This window comes from Pan paniscus, chromosome 19 (genome assembly GCF_029289425.2).
Source record: "Pan paniscus chromosome 19, NHGRI_mPanPan1-v2.0_pri, whole genome shotgun sequence".
Classification (NCBI taxonomy): domain Eukaryota; kingdom Metazoa; phylum Chordata; class Mammalia; order Primates; family Hominidae; genus Pan; species Pan paniscus.
The window spans coordinates 94,281,720-94,307,287 of record NC_073268.2 but is presented as its reverse complement, the minus strand read 5'-3'; the positions used below and the strand labels follow the sequence as shown (position 1 = coordinate 94,307,287).

At 57.7% G+C, this 25,568-nt stretch overlaps 2 protein-coding genes across 4 annotated transcripts; one reads left to right on the top strand and one right to left on the bottom strand.

Annotated features, from left to right (window-relative positions):
* Positions 1–1,628: 1,628 nt before the first annotated feature.
* TMEM235 (transmembrane protein 235) lies at positions 1,629–25,568 on the bottom strand. Of its 3 annotated transcripts, XM_063598797.1 has the most exons (11): positions 24,512–25,568; positions 23,939–24,361; positions 22,183–22,263; positions 22,014–22,097; positions 21,427–21,564; positions 19,647–19,772; positions 19,219–19,305; positions 16,902–17,151; positions 11,876–11,973; positions 7,449–7,611; positions 1,629–4,994 (listed from the first exon to the last, which is right to left on the bottom strand). In XM_063598797.1, exons 1-11 carry the CDS (start codon positions 24,696–24,698, stop codon positions 4,916–4,918), a joined length of 1,716 nt encoding a protein of 571 aa, XP_063454867.1. In that variant the 5' UTR covers positions 24,699–25,568; the 3' UTR covers positions 1,629–4,915. The 3 variants fall into 3 exon arrangements, with proteins under 3 accessions (XP_063454867.1, XP_063454866.1, XP_057156210.1); XM_063598796.1 differs by lacking the exons at positions 1,629–4,994; positions 7,449–7,611; positions 11,876–11,973; ... (1 more) ...; positions 19,647–19,772; positions 22,014–22,097 and adding an exon at positions 15,189–16,394 and having other exon boundaries at positions 24,512–25,522; XM_057300227.2 differs by lacking the exons at positions 1,629–4,994; positions 7,449–7,611; positions 11,876–11,973; ... (3 more) ...; positions 22,014–22,097; positions 22,183–22,263 and adding an exon at positions 15,189–16,394 and having other exon boundaries at positions 23,939–25,542.
* Positions 5,699–7,427, top strand: LOC117976631 (uncharacterized). Its single transcript, XM_034943004.3, has one exon. The coding sequence runs from the start codon at positions 6,343–6,345 to the stop codon at positions 6,979–6,981; it is 639 nt and encodes a 212-aa protein (XP_034798895.1). The 5' UTR covers positions 5,699–6,342; the 3' UTR covers positions 6,982–7,427.

The following is a 25,568-nucleotide window of genomic DNA, read 5'->3' as shown; positions in this document are numbered from 1 at the left end:
ACGCTTGGCCCAGCAGCTGTGGCCCCTCCTGGATCTTTCTCCTATGGGGGACAGAAAGAGGAAGAGGAGCCGCTGAGTGGCAATGGGTGCCTGTGCTCCCTGTGTGGGGGAAGGGCACCCCACAGTCTAGACTGTGTCAGAGTTCACCCCAAAGCCCCCGGGCCCTCAGAGTTCCAAGCTGGGATCAGTAACGACAATGATAATAACAGCCACAGCTGGGCAGGTCGTGATGGCTCATGCCTGTAATCCCAGCACTTTGTGGGGCTGAGGGAGAATCACTTGGGCTCAGGAGCTTGAGACCAGCCTGAGCAACACAGCAAGACCTCGTCTCTACGAAAAATACAGAAAGATTAGCCAGGCATAGTGGCACTTGCCTGTAGTCCCAACTACTTGGGAGGCTGAGGTGGGAGGCTCACCCAAGCCCAGGAAGTCAAGAATGCACTGAGCTGTAATCACACCACTGCACTCCAGCTTGGGGGATAGAGTGAGACCCTGTCTTAAAAAATTAAAAAATAGCCACAGTGGGGTGACCACCCTGAGCTTACAGCAAGCCAGGCATTGGGGTCAGCACCAAACACATATCCAGTCACTGAATGCTCACAACAGCCCAATCTGCAGTTGAGGAAACCGAGGCACAAAGAAGCTACATGGCTTGTCCAAGGCCACACAGCTGGCTTGAACTTCAGCACCACCCTGCCCCCATGGAGGCAGTCCACCCAGGGGCAGGGGCCTATGGAGGAGGGGCTCCCCACGCATTCTTTTAGCAGTCTCCCCTTAGACTGGAACCCGGCTGGAGACATAGCCCTGTCCCCCTGCCTGGCACCTGGACACCTGGACACTGCCTGGCGCACCGAACTTGCTCAACAAATCAATACTGAAGACGGTAAACGAGGGAAGCTGCGTTTTAGGGGCAGCATGAAACGGTGATTTAGGGCTGCCCTCTGGAGACAGCAGCACCCCACCCAGACCAATTCCTACCCAAGTGGCCTCCGGCTGTCCGTTAGCTCCGCGTCTCCTGTTCCTCATCTGCAAGACAGGGATAGCAATAGTGCTTGTCTCCTAGAGTCGTTGGGAGGTTTAACTGAGCTAACATTTGCAAAGGGCCTGGGACAGAGCCTGGCACATGGCAAGTGCCACATGAGCCTCTGTGTTATAAAAGCTCGCCCAGGGCTGGGTGCAGTGGCTCACGCCTGTAATCCCAGCAATTTGGGAGGCCAAGTCGGGTGGATCACCTGAGGTCAAGAGTTCGAGACCAGCCTGGCCAACATGGTGAAAACTCCTCTCTACTAAAAATACAAAAAAAAAAAAAAAAAAAAAATAGCTGGGCGTGGTGGCGCGCTACTCGGGAGGCTGAGACAGGAGAATTGCTTGTACCTGTGAGGCGGAGGTTGCAATGAGTCAAGATCGCGTCACTGCACTCCAGCCTGGGCGACAAAGCGAGACTCTGACACAGACACACACACACACACACGCTCGGCCTCGGTTTCTCCTTCAATGAGCAGAACCTTCTGCTTCAGCATCACGGGCTCGCTGGTTCTCCGCCGCGACGCAGCCCGTACTACAACTCCCAGCGTGCCACCGGGCCCGTTCGCAGAGGCTCGCGCACGCCCGCCGCGAGGGAGCGCGAACTACAACTCCCAGCGTGCCACGGGGCTCGCTCCCTGGACCCCCGGCCCAGGGCGGCTGCTTCCCAGCTCTAGGAATTCTGGCTGCACCGACCACGTCGCTCTCGCCGCCTTCGCTGGGGAGTAGAGGAGTCAGCAGCTCCCGCCGGGGTGGGGAGTCGGGTGCTGCCCGCGCCATGCTCCGCAGACTGGCCCGAGCGGCGGCCCCGGTACATGGGGCGCTCCGGGCGGGGTCTGGGAGCGCGGGGGTCGCAGCCCACGTGGTGGGCCTGCGCAGCGACAAGGTGACCGGGCCCGGGCCGGCCATGAGGCACGTCATGGCCGATGCGGTCGTGGGGGACGACGACTACGGCGAAGACCGGCGTGCAGGCCGGGGGTCGTGGAGGCGGCAGCGGAGCGCTGTCCGTGATGGTCTGGGACGCAGGGGAAGTGGCTCCCCTGGCGCTTAAAACTCATTTATGCCTAGTGTTCCATTATTGGAACGCTAAGCATCTGGGAGGTATTTATGTCCTACTGCTCAAGGTCATCGCCAAGGTCTGATGGCAAAAATTCAAAAAATTGCAACCTCCGATATAAATGGGTTTAATGAACACCTGCCACAGGATAGGCTTGCCGTCTGCGTGCTTGCCGCTGTTACCTGAAAGTTAGAAATGCAGATTCCGGCCGGGCGCAGTGGCTCATGCCTGTAATCCTAGCATTTTGAGAGGCCGAGGCAGGCGGATCACGAGGTCAGGAGTTCAAGACCAGCCTGGCCAACATGATGAAACCCCATCTCTACTAAAAATACAAAAATTATCCGGGCGTGGTGGTGGGCACCCGTAATCCCAGCTTCTCAGGAGGCTGAGGCAGGAGAATCACTTGAACCCGGGAGGCAGAGGTTGCAGTGAGCTGAGATCGTCCCACTGCATTCCAGCCTGCGCAACAAGAGCGAGATTCCATCTCAAAAAAATAAAAAAATAAAAATAAATAAAGAAATGCAGATTCACATGGCCTGCCGAGGAGAACCTGCATTTCTACAGGCTCACCAGGTGGTTGTGTGTGTCCTGCATTGTCACCCAGCTGCCCCGAGATGGGTGATGTCCAGTCTTGCAGAGGAGGGTTCTGAGATGTGGAGGGAGGCGCTCCAGGCCCCATACTTAGTAAATGGCAGAACCAAGGTTTGAACCCGGGTCTTCTGACTCTGAAACCCACAACTGTTCTCCTGCACTGCCTTCCCCCACAGAAGGCAAATGGAAAATAGATGTAGAAAGGGGCAGGTTCTACAGGCTGCACCTCGCAAGGAGTGGGTTCTAATAACCTAGGGAGTGTCTCCAGGGTACAGCGACCCCCAGCCCCAGCCCCAGCCCCAGCCCTGGGTTGTGAATTGCCATAATGAACCACTTTGACTGTTGGGGTGTGCACACCCCTCAGCTAGGCCAGGACAAGCCATGGGGTCACCAGTTGAATCCCGAGGGCCCGTCTGCTAAGGGGTTAAGGGATGGCTGGGGCTAAGCATATATCCAGCTGCCGCCCAGCGTTGCTGGAGATGCTGATCTCCATGCTCCCAGGCAGCCTCACATGTCAACAAGTCACTGCCGCTCAAGGAGAGGCTGGGGAGGCGCTTGAGTTGATGGGAGTCTAGAGAGGGTGCCCTGGGAAGCAGAGGATGGGGCGAGGCTGTGGCTCACGGGGAAGGGGGCTTCACAGAGGAGCCCTCCTGCAGGCTGAGTGGAAGCATCCCAGGCAGGGAAGGGAGCGCCGGCTCACAGGGCAGGGGGCTTCAGGAGCAGAAGCAGACTGGTGAGAAAGGTCTTCAGGGCGCAGGTGGGGATGTGGCAGGTGTGGAGAGTGCAGGAGGCTCTGAGGAGGGGGGGCAGAGGCCAGGTCACTCCAGCCCTGAGTGTCATGCTAAGGACTTGATGCCACAGTTGGGGGGACCACAGTGGGCTTTACAGCAAGAGCGGGAGCCTTCCTCACCCTCCAGCTGCACCCTCATACCCCGTCCAGCCCCCCACTCACCCCTCCTGACGAGGAAAGGAAGTCAGCAGAGAAACCACAGGCCCCACCTGCAAAGGGCTGAGGGGAAAGGAAGTGAGACAGATGTGAGGTCTGCCGGGGACAGGTTTAAACCACAAGAGAGGTTCTTAGGGGGAGCGGGGAGAGGCCATGGCCCAGGGTAGGTGGGGTGCAGAGTTGACTGAGGGCCCTATGGGGCTGGATGTGTGGTTGCTAAGCCCACAGAGTGTGCAGCTGGCGGATGGGGCTCCAAACCCACTCGGCCGCTCACCGGAGCCTCAGGCTAGGGGCCTCACCTGGGCTCAGGGCGTGCTCTGGCCCAAGTGACAGGGAAAGCAGCGTGGACGGTGCTGACACCCGAGTGTGCAAGCACAGCGGCTTCCCTGTCCCTCTGCAGAGCTGCAAGAAATGGCTGTGGAGCTGCTAGGGCTGGGGCGCACCCTCTTTGTGCCCTCCAACACTATGGCCAACCTCATCTCTGGTGAGCGCAGGGCGACTTCTGTCTGCCTAGCAGGTCCTCAGTGCATATGGGGGGCTGTGACACTCGTGGACCACATTCCTCCATTTCTGTTGGGTTGGTGGGGAGCCCTGGAAGGAGATGGGGGAGGAGGAGAGTGGGGGCTGCAGGTCTGCTCCTCCCCAGCTCCTCTTCCGAGGGTCCCCAGGGCCTCTGGGCCAGCGTCAGGGACCTCTCCACATAGCCCTGGCTCCGGGTTCCTGCAGCCACACCTTCCTCTCACCCCTCAGGCCTGTTCTCCGGGCTTCCCTGCTCCTGCCTCCCCTCTATAAACCGTCCCATGATTAAACACTGCCAGTTTCCCAGTGTGTGTGTGCCATCTGTTTCCTGCCGGGGTCTGACGACTGCAGGTGCCTCGGCTGCTTGTCCACCAAGAAGCAGCATTGCAGCAGCTTCTCCAGCAGGCGATGCTCTTCGGAGGGGCCTCCAGGCGCAGGTGTGCAGGCTGGGTGTGGCCCAGCGATTCCCAGGGCAGCACAGCTATCCTAGACTTGGGTGTTTAATGGGATGGTTTTCTGGCACGTAGCACTGAGGTGTCTTGAAGGTGCTGTTTCCTTGCCGGCCTCAGGCATTTGTGAGTTGACTGTAGCCTTAGGGCTCAGCCTAGCCACGCTGAGCAGGGCCACATGCCTCCAGACTCAATGCCAAGACCTGCCCTCCTTCTGTCTCAGTGATGTGTCACTGCTGGCGCCGGGGCTCCCAGCTCCTCCTTGGGCAGGAGTGCCACCTCCACGTCTATGAGCAGGGTGGGGTGGCTCAGGTAAGGAGCAGGCATTGCTCACCTGGGGCCCTGGGCATCCTCCAGCCAGCACAGGCTGCTCAGGGGCAAACCCCCTTCCCAGGCACCAGGCTGGGACCTGCGGAGGGGAGAAAGGGACAGCCATGGAGAAGCTGGCTGGGATGGCGGCCTCTCCAGGGGAGGAAGGAAGGAGAGCAGAGCCCCAGATTTGCCACGTGGGGGCGGCAGCGGCTGGGGCTGGCCCCAGGCTTGCCGGGCAGACACCTGGGCGGTGCTTGGTGCCTGGTGCCCTCTAGTGGTCACTCGGAGCACTCCCGCGCTCCCGACGGGAGCCAGACAGCAGCATCTGAAGAGTTAATAGGGGAGGGGCCCAGTGCCCCCCAGCTGGGACGTCTGTCTAGATGCACAGAACAGAGGAAAGGATCCAAGGCCCAGGCCTCGGGGGAGCAGACATAGGACTCAGGGTCTGGCTCCTTACTCCAGAGGAGCCCCCCACTCCGCCAAGAGGTGCCCCTGGACCCCTCAGCCCTCACCCCCTTCCTGACCCACAGAGGGCTGGAGTGCACTCCCACTCCCTCCCAGAGCTGCCCCACTGCACCCTGGACTGGCTGAGCTGGAGAGGATGATCACGCGGGACCTCCAGAACCCCTACCACCAGGTCTGCGAGCTCATTTGCCTGGAGAACTCACACAGCATCTCGGGGGTCCGGATCCTCCCCATCAACTACCTACGCCAGGTAGGCCCAGCCCCACCACTGTGTGCCCCCCACCAGCCTGATCCTGGCTTCCTGTGCCCCTGGCCCATCCTGGGGTTCAGTCCCCTCTGATTTATGCCATGGGCACCCATCAGCGGCCAGACCTGTCACAGGAAGGACACATGTGTGGTCCTAGGCTGAGACACAAAGGGAATTATTACCCCAGGTCAGGGCCTCTAGTCCCTGCACCAGCCCAACAGCAGAGATGCCCCCACCCCCAAGTCCCCAGAGCTGAGTCCCAGAGCAGCACCAGGACCTGCTGCCCTGGCGCGGAAACGTGTGCCCCATGAGGCTGCAGGAACAAGCTCGTGTGAGTGCCCTCCACCTGGTCCTTGCCACCCACGTGCGAGGTGAGGAGGCCGCAGTGTCTGAGCTCTGCTGTTTACCAGACACTAGTTAGGCAGCAGCCTAACTCTCCAAGCCTTGCGTTCCTTGCCTGTGAAATGGGAGCAGTGGCGTCTCCCTCGAGTTGTCGTGCAGCCTAAATGAGGTGACACACATTTACCCTTGGCCCACGGTCGTTTGGCCCATGCTCAGTGTGCGACAAAGCTGGGTTAAATGTGCACCCCCAGATCCTCCCAGAGCCCAGCATGGAGGCTTAGGCAGCACAGCCTGACTGCTTGGGTCCCAGATCACCAGAGCCAGTCACCCGCCAGGTCTCCTGATCCCTCCTGATTCCTCAGGCAGCTAAGCCCAGGACCCTCCTCCCTCTATGCCTCCCTCAGGCCTGGCCCCTCTGACTCTGCCTGCACCTCACCCCCAGGTGCACCTCCTGGCCCAGACCTATGGGGCCTGGGTCCACCTGGACGGGGCCCAGCTGATGAACGTGGCGCTGGCCCTGCATGTCCCGCCCACCCACATTGTGGAGCACTGTGACTCTGTGTCTTTCTGCCTCTCCAAGGTGGGAAAGCCCTGGGCTGGCCTCCCACAGACAGGTGGGGTGGGGCGCCCCAGCAGGAGGCAGGGTTGGATTCCTGAGCTCCATCCCTGGCAGCTGGCCCCAGGTTCCCCTTTAACACCTCTGCAGACGGGGCTGCAGACGGGGCTGTCCCCACCCTGGCCCAAGGACAGGGATGTGAGCTGGCAGGAGTCTCTCCTCTCCACCTCCCAGGGCCTGGGCGCCCCAGTGGGGTCCCTGGCTGGGAGGCCCAAGGACTTCATTGAAGAAGCCTGGTGCCTCCAAAAAGCCCTGGGTGGAAGCGTGCACCAGGTGGGGATGCTGGCTGCAGTGGCCCTGGTGGGACTGGTTGACACAAAGCAGGCACTGTGGCAAGACCATGGGAACGCCCAGAGATTCACCAAAGGTGCCTGGACAGGACGCCCCACCCTCGCTTCCCTGTGCTTCCTCTGACTTGGCCTGAGCTGTGCCGTTGGGGGTCCCCCAGCAGGCCTGCAGGCTTCTGGATCCTGGGACTCAGGGTGGCCATTGAGTCACTAGGGCGGGACCCAGGGCACCAGCTGCTTCAGCAGACCCTACTCAGCACAGAGTCCAGCCTGGGGAAGCCCTCAGTGGACGGCCAGGATTGTGATGCTCTGCAGAGTCTGGCAGAGCCTCTAACCTGGGTCTTTCATCTGCTCACTGAGTCCTCCAACAACCCCATGATGTCCCTACTTCACAATGAGGAAACAGAGGCCCAGAGAGGTCAATAGGTTTGTCTGAGATCACATAGCTAAACGCAGCAGAGCCCAGTCTGTGTGACTGCAAAGGCCAAGTCAGGACACAGGGCCCTTCCTTCTCCTACTGCGACCGAACTGCCCCCTGCCTCCCGGGTGACCTTGCTGGCAATGGGGTCAGGGCCTGGGGTCGCCTCCGCTCACCTCAGGACCTGGCCCAGGACTCCAGGAGCTGGTGTCGTCCGTCTGCTCAGTTGATCCCACCTTCGTGGAGACGAACATGGTGGTGGTGAGCATGGCTGGGTTGCGGGCCGTGAGTGCTGACGAGCTGGCCCACACTGGCCATGTGGCGTGCGTGCCGCTGTTCCTATGGACAGAGCAGTCAGTGCTTCCGTGTGGCACCGCGACGTCTCGGTGTAGGACACTGAACTGGTGCTGAGGAAGTGGGAGTTTGTGCTGAGGCCGTTGGAGTCCTGAGGACGGAGTGACCGGGACCCTGTGCCCGGGCTGGGGTGGAAGCAGGGAGTGGAGGTGTTCCCAGCAAGCAGGCAGCAGAGGAGGTGTTACCTGCTCCTGGGGCTCTTTGGTCCCCTTCACCCCCACAACACTCAGGGTTAGGACCTCCCCCATGCTTGTCAGCACACACTGAATTCGTCCAGTGTCTAGGACAGGGTGTAGGGACAGGAAGGACACCCTTCCAGCCCCTGTCACCAGAGCTCGGGAGGCAGCAGGGCAGGCCTTCGCTCTAGGTCAGAGAGGAGCCCTTTGTTCAGGGCCACGTGGCCAGTTACAGCTTCCTGAGTTCAGGAAGGGAAACGTCAGAAGGAAGCAGAAAGGGACATGGGAACTTGATGGTCAGGGCTTTAACTGCCGTGGTGAGGGATTTCCACTTTATCCTGTGGTCCTCTAATACATATTTTCCTTTTTAGAAAATAAATTACTCAGGGCCCGGCATAGTGGCTCACGCCTGTAATCCCAGCACTTTGGGAGGCCGAGGTGGGCGGATCACTTGAGGTCAGGAGTTCGAGACCAGCCTGGCCAACATGGTGAAACCCCATCTCTACTAAAAATACAAAAATTAGCCAGGTGTGGTGGTGCGTACCCATAGTCTCAGCTACTCGGGAGGCAGAGGTGAGAGAATCGCTTGAACTGGGGAGGTGGAGGTTGCAGTGAGCCGAGATTACGCCACTGCACTCCGGCCTGGGTGACAGAGCCAGACTCCGTCTCAAAAAAAAAAAGGAAAAGAAATTACTCTGCTTAACAAAATAATATGTCTGTATTGTAGATGATGTGGGAGTAAATCTTACTTTTAGCAACTCTTAGGGTAGTTCAGGCAGACTCAGTCAAAAAAAAAAAAAAAATGAAGCCAGGCGTGGTGGGGTGTGCATCTGTGGTCCCAGCTACGTGGGAGCCTGGGATAGGAGGATCATTTAAGTCCAGGAGGTGGAGTCTGCAGTGAGCCGAGATCACACCACTGCATTCCAGCCTGGGCGACAGAGGGAGACCCTGTCTTAACAAATAAACAAACAAACAATCTGATAGTACTGAAGAGCCTGCAAGGCAGTCATGAATTGTGAGGTGAAGATCTGGGAGAAGAGGGAACCTAGAGAGGTGAGCCTGGCATTTGGGACACTCTTCCTCGACGCATCTGATTGGGAGCTGAGGAACTGAGCAGAACTTTTCACAGGCACACAGGGCTGAGGGCAGAAGCTGAAGTTCAAGGCCTGCTGAAAGACCCTGGTAAGAGTCCCTCAAGCAAGACTCTGTCTCAAAAAACAAACAAACAAAAAAACCCTCAAGCTTTGGGTTGAGTCCCTGAGGGGCCACCCACTAGGAGTAAGGGCAATTGGAAGTAGACCGACCATCGTGAGAAGTGAAGCCAGCTGTGAAGCACTGTGATCCCTGATTACGGCAATCTGGGGTGGTGGGTGCCTCTGGCCTAGCTGCCTGCCGGAAGTAAAGATCCGTCTTCTCTGGAGGAAGGTGACGTCTCCCAGAGCCTCCAATTTCCTCTACAGTTATTCATATGGGATGCCCCCACTCAATCAGAAATACCCAGGCATAGAATGGGACAAGATGTGATTGAAAATGAGAAAAAAATGGACAAAAGAGGCCAGGCGCAGTGGCTCATGCCTCTAATCCCAGCACTTTGGGAGGCAGAGGCGGGCAGATCACTTGAGGTCAGGAGTTCGAGACCAGCCTGGCCAACATGGTGAAACCCCATCTCTACTAAAAATCCAAACAAAAATTTAGCTGGGCATGGTGGTGCGGGCCTGTAATCCCAGCTATTCGGGAGGCTGAGGGAAGCAAATCATTTGAACCCAGGAGGTGGAGGTTGCAGTGAGCCAAGATCACACCGTTGTACTCCAGCCTGTGTGACACAGCAAGACTCTGTCTCCAAAAAAAAAAAAAAAAAAAAAAGAAACAGACCCTTAGGTGACCCAGATAACAAAGTGGCTTGTGCCTGTAGTCCCAGCTACCCAGGAGGCTGAGGTGGGAGGATCACTTGAGCCCAGGAGTTCAAGGCTGCAGTGAACCGTGATCATGCCACTTCACTCCAACCTGGGTGACAGAGCGAGACCCATCTCTAAAAAAATAAATAGCTTGAGTGTGGTGGCTCATGCCTACAATCCCAGCACTTTGGGAGGCCGAGGTGGGTGGATCACTTGAGATCAGGAGTTCGAGACCAGCCTAGCAAACATGGTGAAACTCCATCTCTACTAAAAATACAAAAATTAGCTGGGCATGGTGGCACACACCTGTAATCCCAGCTACTCTGGAGGCTGAGGCAGGAGAATCGCTTGAACCCGGGAGGCAGAGGTTGCAGTTAGCCAAGATTGCGCCACTGCACTCCAGCCTGGGTGACGGTGAGACTCTGTCTCAAAATAAATAAATAAATAAATAAATTAAATTAAATATTCTAGGCTGGGTGTGGTCGCTCATGCTTGTAATCCCAGCATTTTGGGAGTCCGAGGCAGGCAGATTGCTTGAACCCAGGAGTTTGAAACCAGCCTGGGCAACATGGCAAAACCCTGTTTCTACTTAAAAGTACAAAAATTAGCCAGATGTGGCACCTGTAGACCCAGCTACATGGGGGACTGAGGTGGGAGGATTGCTTGAGCCTCCCAGGAGGTGGAGGTTGCAGTGAGCTAAGATTGTGCCACTGCATTCCAGCCTGGGTGACACAGAGAGACCCCATCTCAAAAAAATAAAAAATAAAATATTCAAGGAATTATAAGTCAAGATAAAAAAAATTTGGCAGGAATCTTGAAACTATAAGAAGGCCACATGGAAATTCTAGAACTGAAAAATACGATAATTTAAGAACTCAGTAGATAGGTTGAATAGTAGATGAGACACAGCTGGAGAGAGAATTAGTGAAGAGGGAGATAAATGAAGAGAAAATATCCAGATAAACAAAAGATAGTTCTTTGAAAAGAGTAATAAAATTGATAAACCTCTAATGAGACTGATCAAGAACAAGAGAAAGGAAGTATAAATAACTTGTGATAATGGCTGGGCACGGTGGCTCATGCCTATAATCCCAGCACTTTGGGAGGCCAAGGAGGGCAGATCACCTGAGGTCAGGACTTCAAGACCAGCCTGACCAACATGGAGAAACCCTGTCTCTACTAAAAATGCAAAATTAACCAGGCATGATGGCGTGTGCCTGTAATCCCAGCTACTCAGGAGGCTGAGGCAGGAGAATCACTTGAACCCGGGAGGTGGAGGTTGCAGTGAGCTGAGATCGTGCCATTGCACTCCAGCCTGGGCAACAAGGGCAAAACTCCATCTCAATAAATAAATAAATAAATAACTTGTGATAATATTAAAAAGAATAAAGAGGCTGGGCATGGTGGCTCATGCCTGTAATCCCAGCACTTTGGCAGGCTTAGGCAGGTGGATCACCTGAGGTCAGGAGTTTGAGACCAGCCTGGCCAATATAGCAAACCCCATCTCTACTAAAAATACAAAAAAGTATCCAGGCCTGGTGGTGCGTGCCTGTAATCCCAGCTACTCAGGGGGGCTGAAGCAGAAGAAGTGCTTGAACCCAGGAGGCAGAGGTTGCAGTGAGCCGAGATCCCGCCACTGCACTTCAGCCTGGGCAAGAGAGTGAGACTCCATCTCAAAAAAAAAAAAAAAAAGAAGAAGAAGAAAATAAAAATTACCTGTATTTTTATCATCTAACTATTAATATTTTTGTCTATTTCATTCTGGATATGTATATATGTATATAAATCTCTGCGTGTGTGTGTGTGTATTAAAGAGGGGAGGTATACAGTCAGATCAGTGCTTTAGAAAGCCCTTAATAGGAATCCCAGAAGGAGGATTGTTTAGAATGGTAAAGTAGAGACTTTAGCTTAAGATTGTTAACTTTGAGACCCCAAGAAGAGGTGGTTAAGAAGCTGCCAGGAATGTAAGCACAGAGCTCAGGAGGGGGCCTGGACTAGAGGAAGAGCTATGAGAAACCACAGCACGGGCTGGGCATGGTGGGTCATGCCTATAATCCCAGCACTTAGGCTCAGGTGGGTGGATCACCTGAGATCAGGAATTCAAGACCAGCCTGACCAACATGGAGAAACCCCATCTCTACTAAAAATACAAAATTAGCCGGGCGTGGTGGCACATACCTGTAATCCCAGCTACTCGGGAGGCTGAGGCAGGAGAATCACTTGAACCTGGGAGGCAGAGGTTGCGGTGAGCTGAGATCACGCCATTGCACTCCAGCCTGGGCACCAGAGAAGAGTGAAACTCCGTCTCAAGAAAGAAATGAAAGAAAGAAAAGGAAGGGAGGGAGGGAGGGAGGGGACGGTGGAAATCTTGGACTGCAGTGAGTGTAAGGGGAGAAAAGTCCACGTGGCAGGCAATGGGGAGTTTCCCTCTGTCCCTCCATCTCTTAGAAGAATCCAGATCCATACTGTGGAAGATCCAGTATACAGGAGTTCCCAGGGCCCCAGAACTGCTCTCCTGTGCTGGAGAAGGTGGTAACTCAGAGAATCAAAAGAAAGCCAGCAACTCGCATGCCTGTAATCCCAGCATTTTGGGAGGCCGAGGCAGGTGGATCACCTGAGGTCAGGAGTTCGAGACCAGCCTGGCCAACATGGAGAAACCCCGTCTGTACTAAAAGCACAAAAATCAGCAGGGCATGGTGGCAGGTGCCTGTAATCCCAGCTACTCAGGAGGCTGAGGCAGGAGAATTGCTTGAACCCAGGAGGCGGAGGTTGTGGTGAGCCGAGATCACGCCATTGCACTCCAGCCTGAGCGACAAGAGCAAGACTCCGTCTCAAAGAAAAAAAAAAAAAAAGAAGGAAGCCAGTAACTCTAAGCGCCTGTAATTCCGTGTCTCTCTTACTGCCCTGTCTGGGGCAAGCACCAGCAAAAGTGCATTATATTGGTTATCCATTGCTGAATAACAAATGACCCCAAAACATAGTGCCTTAAAGCAACAATCATTATTTCCCATAGCACTGTGGGTTAGGAATTGGAGAGTGAGCCGGGTGTGGTGGCTCACGCACACCTGTAGTCAATCCCAGCACTTTGGAACGCCGGGGCAGGTGGACTGCTTGAGCCCATAAGTTTGAGACCAGCCTGGCCAACATGGTGAAACTCCACCTCTACAAACACAAAAAGTAGCCAGGTGGCCGGGTGTGGTGGCTCACATCTGTAATCCCAGCACTTTAGGAGGCCGAGGCTTGGGGTATCGCCTGAGGTCAGGAGTTGGAGATCAGCCTGGCCAACATGGTAAAACCCCATCTCTACTGAAAATACAAAAATCAGTCAGGCACGGTAGCACGCACCTGTAATCCCAGCTACTTGGGAGGCTGAGGCAGGAGAATCGCTTGAACTCAGGAGGCAGAGGTTGCAGTGAGCCAAGATCGCACCACTGCACTCCAGACTGGGCAACAGAGCAAAAACTCTGTCTCAAAAAAAAACCAAAACCAAACAAACAAAGTAACCAAGCCTGGTGGCTCACACCTGTGGTCCCAGCTACTCGAGAGGCTGAGGTGGGAGGATCACTTGAGCCCAGAAGGGCCATGCCTCAGTGAGCCGAGACGGAGCCACTGCTCTCCAGCCTAGGTGACAGAGTGAGACCCTGTCTCAAAAAAAAGCGGGAGAGAGGCAGAATTTGGGAGTGGCTTACAGCTGGAAAGTTCTGGTTTGGAGTTTCTCACGAGGTTGCCGTCAAGACATCAGTGAGAACTGCATTATCTGAATAATCCTCTCGCAGGTGGTGTGCTCACACAGCTGACACGCTGCTGCTGCTGTTGGCGGAGGCCTCAGTCCTGTCCATGTGAACATCTCCTCAGGGCTTCCTGAGTGTCTTCACAGTCTGATGACTTGCTTCCCCTAGGGGGAGCAGTCTGAGACCGAGGCAGAAGCTGCCTTTTTATGACCCCCTCACACGCTGGTACTTCCTACTTGACACCCAAGTCAGCGCTGACTCAGTGTGGTAAGGCCTACAGAGGGGTGAGCACCAGGAGATGAGGACAGATGGGGGCTCTCTTGCGGGCTGCCTACTGCATTTATAAATGCCGGTTGGGCATAGGGCCTGAGCTGATGAGAGGCCCCTGTCCTCACAGAGGTCAGGCCCCTGGCAGGGGCACCTACCAGGTGGTGCAGATAAACATGCCCGAGTGGGATGCCAGTGGACCCAGGACCTGGCGGAGCTGGGCCATCCCTGGAGAAAGGGCTTTGCTGTGGCGAGAGGAGCAAGCGCCTTCGATGCTGGGGGAAGGGCCTCTGAGTCAGGGCTCGTTTCTGGCACGCGCACACGCTTGCTCACATACACACACAGAACACCTCTGGATGCACAGACGTGCACACAGCTGGTGACAGTGTTTACTCGCCTTTGTGCTATTTGTCACACAAGGGCATGTGTTACCTATTTTGAAAAGTTCTAAGAAAAAATTGAAGAAAGAGGCCCACGTGGGCCAGTGGATCCCACCGTGGGAACCACCATTGCAAGCGGATTTGGTGCACAGGCTCTCTCCTCTTGCTGTAAACGACGCAGCACCATTTGAGCCTGATGTCATGTTGTCTATTCTGGGTGACCTTGAACCATGCACTGTCTCTTCCCTGGGAGGCACTCATCCGCCTCTTAATCACAGCTGCAAAGCCTGACACTCAGAAAACCATGAACACAGACAGAACCCTTGGGCCAATCACTGTGGAGACTAGCCAGAGAGTGAGGGAGTTAACTGGCCATTCAGAGGGTAAGGAACACTGACTGGCCAATCAGAGAGTGTGGGGCATCAACTGGCCAGAGTGGAGTCAACTAGCCAATCAGAGGGTGAGGGATATGGCTGGCCAGTCAGAGTGAAGGAGTTGACTAGCCAATCAGAGCGTGAGGGAGTCCACTAACCAACCAGAGGGTGAGGGTCTGCCAATCAGAGGGTGAGGGATGTGGCTGGCCAATGAGAGAGTGAAGAAGTTACCTGGCCTGGCTAAGTTCCACATGCCCCAGAACACGTGGAGGCAAGGTGGGCAGCTCTGTTCTGGAAGGGAAGGGTCAAGCAGCACACCCTCCCCACCACACACACTCTCCAGGAACTCTGGTGGTCCCAGCAGCCCCTCCCCGGTGTGTCTTCCCCAGTGTCCTATCCCCAGAGCCCAAGCACATCTACCGTGAGAGGCCTGAAGTTAGGCTCACACCCCTGGCTTCCCAGCAAACCCCCAGGAGAAGCCTCATCAGCAGAAGTTGGGGGCCAGGAGGAGGAGAGGAAGAGTCCGCCACACCTTTCCTCCCAAGCTGAGAGGACATGCCCACGAAGCCAGCCCCCGTTTCCAACACGGAGACCCAGGCCCCCCTCCCCACTCCCTGTGCTGATCTGGGAATGAGAAGTAGGCTTGTATGTCTGCAGATGACTTCACAGTGGACACACACACGTGCACACACGCTCTCAGAACACCTCTGGATGGACAGACAGACACGCGCACAGCTGGTGACAGTGTTTGCTCACCTTTGTACTGTTTATGACAGACGGGCATGTGTTACCTATTTTGAAAAGTTCTAAGAAAAATAAAAGGCTTATACTGCACACAGCACAAGTGATTTACGTAAGGACAAATTGGCACAATGGTCCCACATGGAATGGTAAACGTTCAAACACCAGGAGGAAGAGGAGGCCCAGCTCACCCCCCAGATTTGTCCTCACTGGGCCCCACCAAAACTGTGCCACCCCCTCAAGCCCCCAGGAGCTTCCTTAACCTTTGAATCAATAAAGAGACCTAGGGGTGGGGCAGGGTGGAGGAAGATCAAGCTACGAGAGGCTGCCACCTTCCCCAGCACACCTCTCAAGACCTCTCAAGACTCGGGAAGGGCCCCCAAACCCCAAACGGGGCCGTTTAGTGCTTCCACGTGTTGTACAGGCCCTGGGAACCCTTCTCCTGCAGCCGCCTCAACTGTCCATCTGCATAACGGTGGGCGTGCCCTAGCCTTTGTGGCCCAAGGGGACTCAAGTGTGTGCTGGCCATCCCTCTTCTCACCTGTCTCCCTGGGACCAGCAGTGGGCCTGCGGGCCTGGGCCTGCAAGCTGAGCCCCTCCCAACCTGGGGTTCTGCCCTGTGTTTAACAAGCCTGCATCCCAAACTCCAGGCCCAGCCCTGCGCCACCCTAGGCAGCCCTGGCCCCTGTGGTCAAGAAGCACCCTCAGCCAGGCCCCCTTTGAGGCAGGCAAGGAGTGGCCCCAAACTCCTCCACCATGGCATGACACCCCCACCCCACCCTTCTGGGACTTCCATCTCTGCCAGCTCAGTGTGCCCACCAGGGCACTCACAGTGGCATACCTCCCCCGGGTTGCTGCAGAGAGGAAGGGTCGGGGGCCGGAAGCAGCAGCAGCCTGTGCCAGGACAAGGACAGAGATCTGGGTGCCTGCTCTTCCCGGAAGCGCTCAGTGAAAAGTACCTAGCAGGCTTGAGAACAAGGGAGGGGGCGGAGGGGCACATCTGGATCACTCAGCTCCTTGCCCCCCACCCCTGCAAATCGGAGGGGCTCTCGGGCCCTCTCATCAGCCTCTTCTCCACCAAGCCTGCCCTTCGTGGAGAGTGGACAGAACAGAGGCCAGGGAGGCCTTGGCCTGAGACGGCATCTCTCTGGTGCCAGGCGATCTGGGTGGGTCCCTCTGCCGCTCTGGGCCTCAGTCTCCCCCTCTGTAAAATGGATAAAGGGTAGTCATTGAGTAGGGCCATTGCGGGGCTGGAGAGGAGCGTGGAGCCCAGCCCTGCGGCATTTAACAGGCACCTACTTTTCTCCCAGGTCCTTAGGAATGGGGGCAGCAGTGGCTCACTAGCCTGCTGGGGGAGGGACGAGTTCAGGCCACACCCTTGAGAGGTGCCCCCACCCAACTCTGTCACTCAGCCTGTGTCACCTGGGCCACTTACTTCCTCTTTCTGGACTGGCTCTTCTCATCTCTAAGAGGTGGTTGAACCACTTAGTCCCTAACAAGCCTGCCGGGGCAGGGGAGCCTCCCCAAATATCTACGGAGAAACATGAGGAGCTGGATTCTTGGCTCTGCCCTCCACCCCTTGTCACCCCCAGCCCCTTCCTGGCCAGGACCCCAGCCAGGCCCAGAGAAGGGATTCCCAGACTCTCAAGGGGCCCTGGCCCTGACCGCCCAATTCCCGGGAGGTGCAAAGGGAAACCCAGCCCCCTCTTACCTCCCTCCCACCTGCTGGGGACTCAGATGACCACAGAGTGGGGGGCTCAGGCTGAGGGTCCGGGCAGCTGAGAGCAGGAGGGTTCCGCTGAATGCCTCCAAGGCACAGGAGCCCCAGGCCAGGGCCATGGACCAGCCGAAGCTGACGCGGACGCCCTGCATGTGCTGCGGGCCATACTGCCGCGCCGTCTCCGCAAAGGCCAGGTGCGAGTAGCTGATGTAGATGCTGACCCCCGCCAGTGTCAGGACACCTGGGGGAGAGATGGGGAGGGCAGCTGCTCGGTGTCTGCTCTGGCGGGCCCAGGCCCAGGTGGTCCTGCAGACATGGCCTCAGCATCCCTGACCCCGCTGGCATTCAGGCAGAGCTGCAGGCAGCACACCGCCCTTCCTGTCCTGGTTAGCCCTGCCTGGCTGTCAACCTGGCCGCCTCTCCCAGACACCACCTCCTGCTTGGGGTCGGACAGGGCTAAAGGTAGTCAACTGCATTTGGCGGAGTGGAGCTTTAAGAGGCTCCAATTCAGTCCTCAAACCTCAGAGACCTCATCCCATAAAGCCTCCTGCAAACAGTGCCACCTGCCCCTCAACATGGTTCCCACTCACATAACTGCCCCCCACACACCCTGTACCCTCCATGGCCCCCAGCACACACATGCACATGCACACCTACATGAACACATTTGCACACATTCACACACACACACACACACACACAGCCATGGCCTCTGCTGGCAGCAGCATTGCCCAGTGCTCTGATCAGAGTGAGTCCCTGCCCTGCACCCCCGCCTCCTCTTCCTCACACCTTTGCCCTCCCTACCTCCGGGGCTAACGTCCCCCTCCCTCTGACTCCCCTTCCAGAGCCCCCCTGTCCTCCCAGCTCTGAGTTTCAGGCCCTTCCCCAGGGGAGGATGCCTGCCCTGGACCCTCCTCTCCCCTCCCTCCCACTCTCCACATGGTCAAAGCTGTTGTCAAAGGAATGAAGCCGGGCTTTGCACAGGGTGGCGGGCACCAGGCTTCATCCGGCAGTTCAGGGTCCAGCAACGAGCTGGGTAGGGGACTCGGCCCATGCCTCCAGGGCATTTTCCTGTCCACTGAGCTTGGAGGAACCAGCCCGGAGTGCCACCCCCTTCCCACAGCTTCAGGCTGATGAGAAAGCCTGTCCTTGGCGCCGACTGTAGGGAATGTTAGCCAGGGGGGCAGGTGGCCCTGATTTCCCCACAGGCACTTCCTGGGTGCACAGGGTCCCCTCTGGGCACTGCCCAGCCAAAAGAAGGCAACTGACCCAAGCTGACATTCAGGGCCAGGTCTGGATCTCACTGGTGCCCAGTGAAGGGGCACAACACAGCCTGGTCTTCTGTGATTCCTCCTGGGAACCAAACTTGGGAAGAAGAGTGGGACAGAGAGTGGGGAGAAGAAGGCATGGGGAGGCCGAGGGAGGGAGGACACATGGATGCCTGCCCGGCTGGGCAGCGTAGCAACAGAAATTATGGATTTATTTTGGGGAAGAATGTGAAGCCAAATTGAATGAAGCGGGCCCTGGGAGAAGCAGGGGTGGGGGTCAGCCCCCAGCAGCGGGGGCTGACTGTGCGGCAGGAGGTGCCTGTCTATGCCTGTCTCTGCCTGTAGCACTGGCTGCAGCTGCAGCCCAAGGCCCCACTTCCTGGCAGGCCGCCCCACCAGCTGAGCCCTCTCCAAACACCAGCTGCCTCCTGTAGCCTGGCCGAGGACATGGCCTTTCTCCCAAAATGAAGGTGAAGAGTAAGCTCCCAAACTGGGACCTGAAGTACCTCCCAACTCCCTGGTGATGGGGCCCAGGCTCAGCTCCTGGCAGACCTCCTAAAGGAGGCCTCTGAGGCTGGCACCTGCAACCTCAAGCTGGGAAACTCTAAAGGACTCTGTCACCGTGGGCCGTGTCGGTCCCCCAGGCCCCCCAAGATCCTGTCTCAGGGAAGGGCACCCAATCGATCTGGGGCCCTCCATTTCCCTCCCCCTCCTTGCAGTGCTAGTGAGGGGTGAGGGCCGAGCTGACCCTGGGCAGGTGCCTTTGGTGTGACATCCTGAGAGCCCTCTGTGCTTCGGCCCACAGCTGACCCTCATACTAGGATGGAGGCCCCCTCTGCCTGGGGAGGCTGGAGTCGCAGTGGAACCCCCACCCATCCACCAGCTACCTCCGGCCCCTCCGCCCCCTAGCCGGTGCCTTCGCTCCCAGGCACAATGCAGAGGGTCCATGTCCCTGTAAGTTCTTCCGGTTACAATCCCAACCCAATTACACTCCAGTCGCTGGCTCCTGAAGGTCCTCTAATTGGATTTTGAACACTCACAGATGGGCCGCAGGGTCAGGTCATTTGGATTCTTCCCGATTTCATTGTCTAGAGGAGACCTTGACTTCACTGTTGTTCTCATGTGGCCTGTGACCAATACCAAGGCTGCTGGTTTCCCCAATCTCTGCACCCAGTCGGGCCTCCTCAGTGACAGAGGCCTCCCAGAGAAACAGGGAGGGTGCCCCCAGCCCTGGATGGTCTGCTCCTTGTGGCCACAGCCTTGACAGTGGAGCTGGCCTGAGACACCAGGGCCTGGCTCGGGCCTAGCCTTGATTGACAGGGGCGGCTGAGGACAGACTGTCAGGAGCCCCCAGTCCACCTTCCGCAACAGCCAGTTCTGGGCAGTCGGTGGAAACTGAAGAGACAGCACCAGCGGGGGTGAAGGGGAGCCCAGGCCCTCGGCCCTCTCCAGGCCTCAGATTTCTCACCTGCAGCTGGGACTGGGGGGCCCTCGGAGGAGCATTCAGAGGAGCACTTGGCCAGCACTCGGCATGTAGTCGGAGCTGGAGCCGTGTCAGCGGATGGGAGGTTACCGGTTACAGTCTCAGCCTGTGCTGGGGTCAGAGCTGAGGCCTCTGGCGCCCCGTCTCACCTGCCTTCATGCCTGGCCCTGCCTCATCTGTGCCAAACCCCGGAGCCCTTGCTCCTCCCACCAGGACAGTGTGGGAAGAAGAAGGGTGTGGTGAGGGGCTGGCCCCAGGCCCCCCGGCATGATCTGACCCAGTAGAGCAGGTCCTGGGGTTGCCCTGGAGGCCCTCATGCCCCCCACACCAAGAAGCTTGGACCCTGGTGCTCCTCCCTATCCCAGGCTCTGACCCACAACCAGAAGCCCTGCTCCTATCACGGTGCTAGGGTTTGGTGTCCCGGCCCGAATCGCATGTGGAATAATAATCCCCAATGTTGGAGGGGGCGCCTGGTGGGAGATGACTGGATCGTGGCAGTGGCTTCTCATGAATGGGTTAGCACCATTTCCCTTGGTGCTGTTCTCTGGATAGTGAGTGAGTTCTGAGATCTGGTTGTTTAAAAGTATGTAGCACCCAGGGCCGGGCATGGTGGCTCATGCCTGTAATCACAGCACTTTGGGAGGCCGAGGCAGGAGGATCACAAGGTCAGAAGATTGAGACCATCCTGGCTAACATGGTGAAACCCCGTCTCTACTAAAAATACAAAAAGATTAGCCAGGCATGGTGGCAGGTGCCTGTAGTCCCAGCTACTCAGGAGGCTGAGGCAGGAGAATGGCGTGAACCTGGGAGGCAGAGCTTGCAGTGAGCGAAGATTGTGCCACTGCACTCCAGCCTAGGAGACAGAGCGAGACTCCGTCTCAAAAAAAAAAAAAAAAAAGTATGTAGCATCCAGCTGGGCATGGTGCCTCACACCTATAATCCCAGCACTTAGGGAGGCTGAGGCAAGTGGATTACCTGAGGTCAGGAGTTCAAGACCAGCCTCACCAGCACGGAGAGACCCCGTCTCTACCAAAAATACAAAATTAGCTGGGTGTGGTGGCGCACGCCTGTAATCCCAGCTACTCAGGAGGCTGAGGCAGGAGAATTGCTTGAACCCAGGATGTGGAGGTTGCAGTGAGTCGAGATCATGCGATTGCACTCCAGCCTGGGCAACAAGAGCGAAACTCCATCTCAAAAAAAAAAAAAAGTGTAACACCTCCCTACTCTCTTCCTCCTGTCCCAGCCATGTGAAATGCTGGCTCCCTGCCTCAGCCTTCCGCCCGTGATTGTCATTTTCCTGAGGCCTCCCCAGAAGCCAAGCATCATGCTTCCTCTACAGCATGCAGAACCGTGAGCCAATTAAACCTCTTTTCTTTATAAGCCCAGCTAATTTTTGTGTTTTTAGTAAAGATGGGGTTTTACCATGTTGGTCAGGCTGGTCTTGAACTCCTGACCTCAGATGATCCACCCACCTCAGCCTCCCAAAGTGCTGGGATCATAGGCATGAGCCACTGCTCCCGGCCTAAACCTCTTTTCTTTATAAATTACGCAGTCTCAGGCATTTCTTTATAGCAACGTGAGAACAAATACACATGGGTACCTTCTGGAACCACAGGGAGCTGCCTGCCACGGCTCCATCGCCAGGCTCAGCACCCGCCCAGAAGGGAGCAGGGGACGAGGGCAACAGGAGAGGCAGCACCCCACTCCCGGGACCTGTGGCCCAGCTCCCATCTTTGGAGCCATTCCCCCAGGGCCCCAGACTCACTCCCCAGCAGGAAGTAGCAGCCGGTGAAAAGCAGCAGAGACACGCTCTGGGCCAGGGAGCTGAGCAGGCCGCAGATCCAGCCGCACACGAGAAGGACCAGGCTCAGGGGCAGGACCACCATGACTGCACGGTGCAGCACTGCAGGAAAGGGGGCTCAGGTGAGAATTCTGGTCCAGGTGGGCCCTTCAGCACTTGTCTGCCGGAGGACAGTGACGTGGTGCTTCGTCTTCTCAGGAAAAGCGGCTGACGCCCATCTCTGTGGACACCACTGGACCTTCCCAGTGGCCCCCTCTGACTCCGGCAGGGGCTTCCTAAGGCCAGGGGAGGGAGGCGTCCCCAGAACACTCCCAGCCCCCATCCCCAGGCCTCACATGTCCCCTAATCTGCCAGGTGGAAGGTGCCAGCCAGGTAGACAGCAGGCCATCTGGAAGAATCGAGTCCTAAATGGGGAGCCAGGAGTCTGCAAGGCCCGCAGGATCCAGCCAAGCTGGGAGCTGCCTGGCTTCCCCAATAACAAAGGGATGAGCCATCGCCACTGAGAGGGAAACTGAGACAGGGGAAAACAGGACAGGCTGGGAGCTGGGCACCTGTGGTTAGGGACAGCAGCACAGCACTGGGACAGGTCTGCGTGGAAACGTCCTCATGGAAACACGGGGGCAGTGGAAGCAGTGCTGCGGGATGGGGATGGGGATGGCTGGGATCTGCCTTGCCTGAATATTTGGAAAGGATGGGGAGGTGGCCCCACCCAGGACTCACAGATGAGGTGCTGCACCGAGGTGGAGACGTCCAGGCTCTCACTGGCGAAAGGGTCGACCAGCGGGATGCAGCCGTTCTGCCCTGGGAAACATAGGCCTCGAAGCCTGGGGCCTGGACGCTGTGGTGCACCCAGCAGCCCACCCGAGCCCAGGGGACCCCCTGGCACCACAGGGCCCTGCCAGCTTCTCTTCTGCTGAAACTCAGGGCTGGGACTCCAAGTGGGATGAAAAGGCCCAAGACCTTTAGTCTTGTTTCTTTTCTTTTTTTTTTTTTTTTTGAGTTGGAGTCTCGCTCTGTCACCCCAGGCTAGAGTGCAGTGGCGCGATCTCGGTTCACTGCAAGCTCCGCCTCCCGGGTTCACGCCATTCTCCGGCCTCAGCCTTCCCAGTAGCTGGGACTACAGGCACCCGCCATTGTGCCCGGCTAATTTTTTGTATTTTTAGTAGAGACGGGGTTTCACTGTGGTCTCGATCTCCTGACCTCGTGATCCGCCCGCCTCGGCCTCCCAAAGTGCTGGGATTACAGGCGTGAGCCACCGGGCCCAGCCTTCACCTTGTTTATTTTCACATGCAAGTTATGCCTGCACAGGTGCATGTTTAAACTTTCAAACACTCCATGGAGGCCCCCTCAGAGTCCCTCAGGCAGGGGTCCTTGTAATGCATTTGTGTGTGGAACTCAGGCTTTGCCTGAAAGGAAAAAGAGTGTACAAAACGGGCTCCTGGGAAGCCTCGCCCTGGAATCTTCCTGACTCGTGTCATGTGGGCATACATACTCTCTGGTTCTCACACGCCTGCAGAGCCACCTGCATAGGCACATGCGTGTGCACACGTGCACACAGGTGCATGTCAGGAGGTCTTTGGAGCACAGTTAGGCAGTCTGTTGGATGAACACAAGGCTTCTAACTCCTCCCCAGTTGCACTGAGGAAGCCACCAGCACATGCGCACCACCCACACATGCACTCACTCATATACATGCCCACACACTCTCACATGCACAGTCACATGACATGCTCACACACACTCATATTCACATGCACACACAACTACATACACGCACACTCAGACATTCATATTTACATACACAGCCAGGTGCTCACACATGTTCATGTTCAGCACATGCACACATATTCAGATGCACACACAGGCTCACTCACACACACACCCCTGCCGTGCCAGCCCTCGCGCTGTGCAGGGGAAGCTCCCCAGGCTGGCCCCAGCTCCGGAGGAGGGAGCTGGGGGGAATGGAGGGGGCCCTGTGGACCCTCCAGCCTGCTGGGATCCCCTTCTCTCTCCCCGGACTCTGAAGCCTCTGTACACATTTGGAACCCCTGCCCCCGCGGCATCAGGAGGTGTGGGGTGAACAGCTCTGACAGTGCCTGACAGGGAGGGGGACAAGGGGCTGCCAGGCCCAAACCCCGGGGAGCGTGATCAAGAAACAACCCCTGGTGACTTGGATGAGGCCCCCCAGCTACACACCTCGAGGCTTCCCTCCCCCACTCTCGCCCCACAGCCCCCTCCTCCGGCTGTGAGGGGCCCCGAACTGGGCTCCCTCCCTCCTGTAGCCCTTGGGCTGTCAGTTTTGGGGGAAGACGGAGGGTGATGGGGAGGGAGCTGAGAGACACCCTGGGGCAGAGCGGGATGCAAGAGAGGGGTCCTGGGAGGGGGTCTGGCGGGGCAACACGAGCAGGGCGGGGTTAAGGGGGTGTCGGAGGGACGAGGTCGCGGAGGGAGGAGGGCCGGCGGGGTGGCCGGTTACCTTCGCAGATGCGCCAGAGCCCCGAGTGCGAGGAGAGCAGCTCTGCGCGCCCGGGCCAGGCGCTGCCATTGCCGGCGTCCGCCACCTCCAGGATGTACCAGTAGTCGCTGGCGACCGCGGCGGCCAGGAGCGCGAAGCTGAGCAGCGCACCCAGGGCGGCGGCCAGGAGCAGCGCGCCCAGCCGGGCCATGGGGGCGGCCGGCGGGTGGGGACGGGTCGGGGGTAGCAGGGCCCCGGGGGCGGCGGGGGGCGCGCGGAGCCAGGAGCCGGGGGACTGGGGGCGCTGGAGCCGGGGGCCGGGCGGGCGCGGCGGCGCCCGGCTCTTCTGAGCAGGTCCCCGCTCCTGCCCGCGCACTGGCCTCGCGGGCCCCCTGGGGTCGCAGGGAGATCGACCCCACCTCTCTGCGGTCGCCGAGCTCGCCCCTGGGGGAAAGGAGAGGAAGTCGAGAGCCGCGCAGCGAACCTGGGACTTGGGCTCCAATCCCAGCGTCCCCACGGGCTGGCCCCGGGTCCCTGGGCACGTTCCTTAATTTCCCTGAACCCCCGGCTCCTCAGCAGCCAAACGAGATGCACCTGCCTGGCCAGGCTGTGCAGGGCTTGAGAGGAGGAGGGAGGATCCGCCAGAGACCGACCGACCCCAGGAGGATGGCCGGCCAGGCCGCAGGACCATCCACCCGCGCTCCTGGAAGCATAGGAGCCTGGCACGGGCTGGCCCTGGGGTCCTGGTCTGTATCAGTCCTGAGGACCAACCAGACGGCATCCGGTGAAGTGCAGTGGCTGGGCCCCACAGCCGGGCGGGGGGCTGCGGAAGGAAAAAACCTTGTTTTGGATTCACTCATAATTACAAATGCCCCCTCCAGCAAGGCCGGCCTCTGCCTGTCCAGTCACTCACGGAGAAAACAGGCAGAAAGAACCTTCTAGGACAGGCGTGGGGTGCCAGTGGGGGTGGGAGGCAGAGGAGCCGGCGAGAGGCCCCCACCCATCCACCCACGACTAGCCCCATGAGCAACGCCCGCGTGGGCAGCCACACAGGTGGAAGGGGCAGGCTGGGCAGCCATCGCCTAAGGTCTGGGGTTAAATCTCAAACGAAGGGGAGGCGTCCTCTGGGTTGCCACACAGGGCTGGGCAGAGCCTGCAGAGAGGGGGTCAGAGGTCTGAGGACATCCTCCCGGATGGTGGCCCTTGGAGGTGAAGCCAAGGCTCTCTTCTTGGGGCGTTTTGGCCATGCTTTCCTCTGCTAGGCTCTTGTTGATTTGAGGAATATAGTCAGGAAGGAAAAACCAGCCTAGCAGTTATTGAAACAATATTTCAAAGAGTTCAGACAGAGTGACAGAATGGCTCAGGTATTTTGTAGCCATCCTCACACCTGCAGCACCAGACTGTGTTGCCGCACGTGGGCAGCTCTGGGGTTTTCCAGCCCCCTTGGAGCTGGGGCTTCCCTGACTACAGCCCCTCTCTGGGAGCCGTGTGGCATCCAGCAGCCCTGTTCTCTAGGGGTGGGGATAGCACGTTAGACCTGGAAGGTGAAAGAACTCAACAGGTGCTCAGAGAGTAGCAGCCGCTATAAAGGCAGAGGCGATAGGGATAGGGGGTGGGGCCTCGTTCCCTCCCTAAACACACTACAGCTGGG